Source organism: Alligator sinensis, unplaced genomic scaffold, assembly GCF_000455745.1.
Source record: "Alligator sinensis unplaced genomic scaffold, ASM45574v1 scaffold882_1, whole genome shotgun sequence".
NCBI classification, from domain to species: Eukaryota; Metazoa; Chordata; order Crocodylia; family Alligatoridae; genus Alligator; species Alligator sinensis.
The window spans coordinates 161,121-169,615 of NW_005842500.1; the positions used below are offsets into that span (position 1 = coordinate 161,121).

Below are 8,495 nucleotides of genomic sequence, written 5' to 3' on the forward strand. Positions count from 1 at the left end.
AGCAGTTTTCTCCCTTCCTAGGAGCAGGGCACCTAAGTGCTCTGTGACAGATAAAAATGGGATAAATTGTTTCTTATAAAAGAGTAAGTCACATCAGACATTCATCTCCTTAAAAACAAACTACAGTGGGTCAAAACAAGTATATTTGTTACTAAATTTGAGCAGATAGTCAGGATGAGCCAGAAAATGAAAACATGAAGGTTTAAACAGAAATATTAATACTGCCATGCTGCACATCCAGTGCAGTTAATAATACACATTTTGGCTGATAGCATGTTAAGACCTACATCTGATCGGAAAACCAAAAGCAGAAAACACTGCATATTCTCACGGTATCTGAATTCAAAGTAACCACGTACAAAGTGACCTGTGGCCATTGGTCCCATCTTATACTGACTGGACCATCCTGTTTTTAAACTCTCTGACCCCTGTCCATTTCTAAATGAGGAACAGACTACAAAATTTTTTTTTTCCAGTTCACTGGTGGGAATACAGATGTCAATCATTTGTCCTTATGTTTCTATTGGTTGTGCCTAGAGGTAGGGCAGTACACAATCAGGAAGAGCAAGGTTTGGAGCCAGCCAGGGTGGGAGGGAGGAAGGTGGCCTTTTTGTGGTGGCCTCACCCCAGCCCTCACTGCTGATTGGCAACGCAGTGGCCCCACCCCTCACCACTGATTGGCCGAGGGGGATGGTGCCCCCACAGCACCAAGGGGATGTCCTGTATTCTGGGGGTGCATCCGTGGCCACCCTACCCGTCGCTAAGCATGAATAAGCGACAAAAAAATTCCAAGTATTAATTCACTAAATCCTCAAAAGAACTTGTGTGAATTGGAACCAGCAACACCTCATTTTACAGGCGAGGACACCTAAGCACAGCAACATTATAACACAATGTATGTTCCAACTCTAGTTATTGTAGCCGCTGCTATTAACCACTCAGATCTGTAATAGATAAACAATGGTTCTCCTAACATATTTTTCCCATCACAGAGTATTTCTCCTCACTTATCTACATGCATACTTTCAATGCATCTCTTACAGATCAATAGTTAAGACTGATTTGAAATCTTAACTTAAAGCATGGACTAAACTACATTGATGTGTGTGGAGAATACTGGACATCTTCCCCACCTTACATCAGCTACTTGTTAATGAGTACTGAATGGATTATGTGAGAATTTAAAAGCAATTCCATTCATTTATACATTTAAGTTAATTTTAAAGTGTATTCTTAAAGGAACTGGCAACCATATCAGGAAAATGTCTCAAATGATCACAGATCAGATGTCTCTTTACTCAAAACTGTCAAGGACCTGGGTCCTGTAGCTTTGGTAGTTAATAGTTTCTGAAAATAAAATTATGACCTATGTGATTTTTCTCGTTTCTGTTCGTAAGTCAAAGTTTTTCCTTAATCAAGGGACAGAGAATAATGTTCACTTTCAGAGATACCAAAGGAATTCCTTCCTTTCAAAAAGGCTACCATCCCTCTTAAGGGGATGGAGCCCCCCAGCTGCCCTTCACAAAAATGACCCTTGCCCCCATTCAATTGATCCTCACATTGCTTTTTTTCCTACCTCCTAGAAATCTGAGAAGCCATCTCTCACAAAAGCAAACTGACTTCCTGTGATGCCAAGGGAAGAAAAACAAACGAGCAAGAAAAAGCAAGAGAGAACAAAACCTGTTCTTAAAAAAAAAAAACAAAAAAAAACAAAACACACACAAAGAAAAAGCCCACAATTTCAGTTAACCAGGGATGACAAAAATGAATATATATTAATAACAAATACATGCTGTCACTATTGGGTTGAGTCTGCTCGTCTTTTATGAGCATTTCCATTCCTTAACATATTCAAATTTCTTTTAAGTCTAACATGTACAGTGAATTTCCGGTGTCTGTAATGCTCCTTTGGGGATAATTAAAACATGCTCATAACACAGCCTAAATTACTGGTGTATACTTTTAATCTTAACTCCAATCTCACACAATTTTAATCCAAGGATATAAATATCTATGCATGTATGCTCACTGACACACACACACATATGGTTTATAAGGTATCAATAACTAGCAGAAAAATCCTTTTAACAAATTAAAAACAATTACCAAATATAACAGTGAGCCAACAACACTGCTGAATAGGATCTATTTAAAGTGCTAGACAGATAACCAGGTGGCATGGACAGAAAAAAAACCCTTATAAATAAAAATGTAGCCTCACAAAGATGACGTTGAATAGAGGGGAAACAGTGGCACCTAGTGGTAAGGCAGCCTTCACAGACATACAGAGGGATGTGGATGTATTGATCTATATAAGACTCATATGGGCAGAGCCAATATATGTTACAACTTGGTGGCTACATAGCAAGTATCAGAGCCCAGCTTTTAATACAGAATTGTGACACCGTATGAGCTCAAACAGCTTTTCCTGTTTGTTTTGAGAACTTACTTTTTTAATCCTTGTTACTAGGATCAAAACATGCACAATGTAGAAGCTCCACTTCTGTACTAGGAAACTAAACTTCTTCTGAAAACTGATGTCAGCAAATGGTCCCTTAGAACATATAGTGAAAGATTCCAGTGCTAATTTTGGTGGGGTGAGAAGACTTTCAAGGCTCCTGTTACCAGTCTTTCTAAGCCTGTTCTAAATGACTTGCTCCAATCTACAAGAGCAGCATCTTTAGAAATGACTCCAAAGGGAGCAACTGCAGCAATAAGTTTGCAGCAGTTTTTTTTTCTAATGTATATGGAAACATGGGAATTGCCTTACTAGATCAAAGCAATGATTTGTGTCTAACAATTTCCTGTCTCCAACAATGGACAGCACCACTACCAGAAGGTATGCAATAAGCATTTACAGTAGAGGTGCACCAATACATCGGTCCAATATCAGATTGGCACCAATATAAAGAAAATTATCAGTATCAGAAAATTGGCCATATCAGGCCAATAATTTGGCCAATAAATGGCCCATGCATGCACGCAGCTGCACCACAGCACATAGGCAGTGAGGAGCACAGCCTGGCAGCTTGAAGAGCTGCTTGCAGCTGGTAAGTCTTTTGTGGTGGAAGGGGAGGGGCAAGGGAAGGGGTGTAGGCAGACTAATCAAGGCCCCCCACAGTGAGGAAGGAGTGGGGCTAGGGCCGGGGCCAGGGCTGCCCAGCCAGGGCATGGTGGGTGCAGGACAGAGCAGCAGCTTGCCGGAGGCATGGCTCCTGTTGCTATGTGCCTCTCCTGCGGGAGCCGATGGTCCAGCGGCTCGTCAGGGCCCAGCGGCGCGTCCGGCACTTCCCCAGCGGCTCCCGCTGCTGCTCCCATCGCTCGTCCAGGTGGGCACAGGGGGATGGGGGGCGTGCCCCCAGATCTGCATGGTGCAGGGCGGGGCAGGCTGGGGCTGCGCCAAGCTGTTCCTGGCAGGATGGGGCTGTGCGCAGGGCCGGCAGTTGCGGCCGGGGATGCTGCAGCCATGCCAAAGTTTGCCGTAGCCTCTTCCCCCCCGTAGCCCCCTCTCAGAGCAGTCCTGTCCTGCTGGGAAGAGCCTGGCACAGCCCTGGCCCCAGTCCACCCCATGCAGATCTGGGGGCACATGCCCTCCCCCCCCTACATGCCCTCCCAGACAAGCAGCAGGAGCCGCCGGGCAAGTGCTGGATAAGCGCACAAACAGCGTGCACTGGCGGAAGTCCCCCCCACCCCCAACCACGCAAGCTGTGGCCCCGTCCCGGCTGAGCACTACTTGCCCCAGCCCCACTCCATCACCATGGGGGCCTTGATCTGTCCCCCCACACCTCTTCCTTTCCCTCTCCCCACTCCCCTTCCACGACAACAGACTTACCAGCTACAGGCAGCTCTCCATGCTGCCAGGCTAGTATCGAAAATCAAATCCGTATTGTCCGATATGCCCCCTTAAAAAAAATCAGCTAATCGGTATCTGACCCAAAAATCTCTATTGGTGCACCCCTACTTTACAGCATAACCTACCCTTAGGAGGAAGTTGCTTATGGCTTGTCTATATACACTATATTCAGACAAGTAGTGTTAAACTGATGTAGTTCTTTTGGCTTAACCCTCTGACTGGATGCACACATGACAAACTAAACCAGAAAAAGATGCTCACTGCCTGTCACAAGGAAGAAGGTTAAATTAAATGCATTACCACTCCATTGCAAAAGCCTTGCCTACTTCATGAGTGTCAAAAATTCAAGAGCTGCCTGCCATACTTTTGTAGGTGCCAAAAGAACCAACTGCCCCTACCTTGTTGCCAAAACAATTTCAAGCATGTAGCTATGCGGGTAATAAGAGAAAAATATGCCACACTGGAAAAAAAAAAACTGAACCACTGAACCATTTGTTTTATATCAAAACAAATGCCACAAGGAAAACAGTCCTGGCAGAATTCTTTTTCAACATTACATTATTATTTCAATAACTACCTCTAACTGAGGCTGCCAATGAATTCCAATAGGCTTTGCCATGGAATTTAAATTTAAATCTGCCACAAACTACACATGAGGTTCATAGGATGGGGTGTTATATAAGTTACTAGCAACTTGGTGCGCTATCTACATTATTCAGCAGTAATAACCCAAGAGTACTAAGCAGGATATCCTAAATCAGAGTCAATAAAAGCTTTGTAGCACATAACAAATGCATGAGGATGTGATGTGCTACATATTTCACAGGAAAAAATAAGTTTCAGAGAGCATTAAAAAAAAAACTATGCACTGGAACAGGCTACCAAGAGAGGTTGTGGAATATCCATCCTTAGGAGATTGTTAAGACCCAGGTAGACAAAGCTTTGGCTTTGATTATATAGATGGGGATAGTTCTGCTTTGAGCAGGCGGTTGGACTGGATGGCCGCCTAAGGTCCTTTCCAACCCTAACTGTCTATGAGTTTGTCTATAAACTTTTTTCAATACCTCCTCTAATGGCTTACTTATCTTGAGTTCAGCTGTACAGGGATCAGAACCAAGAGAAAAGAGTAAATAAAAATGTAAACATCCCTAAAATTAATCTTAAAAAAAAAAAAAAAGAGAGAGAGAAAAAAAGGAGCCGTTAAATATCATGGGTGAAATCTTCGCAATTTCTGAGACTTCAGTTGAGCCAGGATTTCATCTAATGTAATATCAGATCTCAAGATTCTTCAAGGCAAGAAGAAATTAGTAGTAAGTGGTTAATTTATACATAAGCCACATGCCTAGCCATTATCATTATACTGTTGTTGCCATAGTCAGCAGTAAGGGTACATCTAAAACAACCTGAGGCAAGGCAGGATATGGCTACACAGATTGATTTAGAGTGCTTCAATACAACAGGCACCACATGAATATACTTGCAGGATGTGCTGACAAAATGATTATGGAAACTGCTTTATGTGGTGGAATAAAGAAATTGTAAATTACCTTTAAAGTAAGGATTTTTTTTTTTTTAATTAATAAGGTACAGAAAGGAAGTCACTGGAAGGACATATTCAAAGTGAAGAACTGGAGACATAATTGATCATCACACTGAACTCCCATTTCTATGTATGCAAATCACAGGACATCTGTATCAATATATACCATGTAAGATCACTGTTCTTATACAAGTGCACATTAGTAACATGAGCATTACACTGTTAATAAACACACACTATAAAATGGCCTCTTTTTAGGAAAAATAATATTAAAATGAATGGGACACTTACCTCATATGCAATATCCCAATCAGGGTGGCAGCTAGTTCTGAAGACATTCTTCCCATAATGCAGCAACGACTTAAAGAAGAAAGTAAACTGGTTGGTAGACATGGTAGGAAGTACACAAGCTGTACTAAACGTTGCTGTGACTCAGCTGGAAGAAGAACCAGAGTGCCATCTAGTGGATCTAAACAACAAAAAGGTACAGAAAAGATTAATTTAATATTGTCTGACAAAAATGTTTTTTTCAGCATTGTTTAAGGTGTTGAAAAATCAAGGCAATCTTCCTCTAGTTCTCAATTTTGACTAGCTGGCCTCTCCTCCAAACCTGCAACACTATAAAAACCACATATACATATTCAATTCTACAATCTACTGTGAACGGATGATGAAAGGGGACAACCTTAACAGTGTGAAGGGAAAACAATCAAAGTTATTGTCCGAGAAGAGAAACTAGGAGAGGAGGCAAGAAGTAATCAGGAAATCCACTGGGGAGATGAAGAGAATCATAAAAAACAAGCCAACCAACCATCTTGCACTTTTCATTTTCCAAGTGTTTTCTTTACTTTGTTGACTAAGTGTCAGAAACCCATGTAAAAAATTATCTGATTTTGGTAAGTACTTCCTACTAGACTGTGTTCAGGTATGCAAAATCCACAAGAATTCCCATTCAAGTAAACCTGAAGAAAAACTCAATAAACAAGGAAGACAAACATGGGGGAACAACAATGTTTTGGTTTATATTCTATTCATATTTAGACAGTTTTCTTCCTAATCAGAGAAAAGTGAATTTTAAGAAGCAAAAATTAAGATACTTCTGCATGGTTCTAGCACTGCTCACCACAAACACTCTCAGACTGAGTCAGGTCCAAAAATTAAGAGAGCCATTAAAGATGATGTTAAAGATTTAAGTGATGTGAGGTTTGGTTCCTTTTAATCTATTTTGCAGATTATAGCTACACTTGGCTGAAGCTTAATTTCACTTTTTTAATGAAAACTGAAAATTCTAATCACTTGACTTTAGAAACTTGGTGCTTTCAGGAAAAATAACTAAATATCATGAGACTTGCAGTAAATTTGCTAGAATTGGCAACACTTGTTAGTTCTGCAGCTAGGACCCTTTGGACTAGGTGACCTCCAGAAATCCATTCCATCCCTACTTTTCCAAGATATTAAGATTTTCTGCATGAAATTCACAGAACAGAATATACAAGAATCTATTATTATAATAGCCATTTCAAAAATATTTAAGTGTCCTACATCCTGATAAACCTCAAAGCATTGTATCAACTTTTACAGAACATCAGGAATCTTTCATCCACAAGTGCAAGTCAATCAACTCTGGAATGGAGCAACAGCATATAGCAGCACTACTTTTATTAACTAGTTGATCACAGTAGCAACTGATAGTCTCAATTATGAGCAATGCCATTATCTGGCAAAAAGACAGCCCATGTCCCAAAGAATTTAAATAAAATAATGTATCTAACTGACAGAAGGAACACTAGTATTTTGAAATTCTCTCCTAGGAAGAGAATGCCACTTTACAAGAGTTTCATCCAAAAGACAATATGCAATGCCCCCTACAGCCACAGTGATTTAGTTATTCACTTAGAGTGCTAACACCCGTTAAAAGCATTAAATTACTGCTCAGTTTATGGAAACAAAATAAAGGAAATGCTCCCAGGTCAAGGCTTACACAGAGATCAAGTTTCTAACAGATTTAAGTCTGGCTTCTCTACAACTTAAAAAAAATGTGTTTATGTTATTTTTCACAGATAAAACTGCTACAGCTGTAATTCTACTTGTAAATCTCCAAGGGAACAAGACACCATCACTTAGTCTGCATATCTACCCTTCACCAAGAGACATCAGTAATATTTATTCTTTGGACCAGCAGTTCCCAAACTATGATAAACTGAGTACCATTTTTTCATATACATAGGTAACAAACTATGTATTAAAACATTTAGTAATCATAAAACATTGTTTTATCAGTTACAGTAGCCATATAAAAGAATTGTAAATTGGAAAAAAGACAGTGTAAACCAGGGGTTGACACCATTTTTGGCCAGAGTGCCAAAAAAACCACAATGTAAATCAAGTACTGAAAAAAACCCTGCAAGGTGCCAGAGTGCAGGAACACCAGAAAAACAAAACTGGGGCAAAGGGTACATGGTAGGACACACTGCATATTAATATAGTTAATAATAATAAATGTTGCCCTTTTTTTCTTTGTTACAGTAAATACCAGGTTCTCTAAAAATTCTAAACCTGGTGACAATAAATAAAACTTCATATACTACCATTATTCTTGTGTATTCTTTTTTGTTAAGTATGTTGTGATGAGAGGGAAGACAGAGAGGGAGGGAGGCGCAGGGAAAGCAGACGTGGGAGAGGTGCTACAGGCAGGCTGGCCCAGCAGGGCTCTCTGGAAGACGGCAGCCGGAGGACGGCAGGGGCTGCCCTGGGACTCCGCAGACTCGGGCCGCAGTGGGGGTGCTCAGTGGCACCGGGGGGTGAGGCCCAGCCCAGGCAGCTCTGTAGGGGTGGGGTGCAGCCATCCTGCCCACGGGGGAAGGCCGCCTGGCCAGAGCAGGACGTGAAGCCTGAGGCTCAGGGGAGCTCCCTGCTTGGACTGTGCGTGCCAGGAGCAGCAGAAACTCCCTGGGCAGGACGCCATGTGTCTGCCACTGGGCAGGCCAAGGCACTCTGCCAACGTGCGGTACACACATGCAGCAGCAGGGGAGGGGCTGTGCATGCAACAGGGCAGGCATGGGCCCCCACCACGCCTCCCCAAGGGGGAGTACAGAGGGCGGG

General features: G+C 41.8%; 1 protein-coding gene across 7 annotated transcripts in view; it reads right to left on the reverse strand.

The window, feature by feature from the left end:
- Positions 1-8,495, reverse strand: part of TEX10 (testis expressed 10) — a 119,528-nt gene that overhangs the window by 61,754 nt on the left and 49,279 nt on the right. For all 7 annotated transcript variants that reach the window (XR_003095842.1, XM_006031350.3, XM_006031351.3 and 4 more), the window contains exon 9: positions 5,685-5,862. Coding sequence is in view for 6 of the 7 variants with exons in the window: in XM_006031350.3 (XP_006031412.1) it covers positions 5,685-5,862 (178 nt within the window). In the remaining variant the exon portion in view is untranslated. The remainder of the gene's footprint in view (positions 1-5,684; positions 5,863-8,495) is intronic.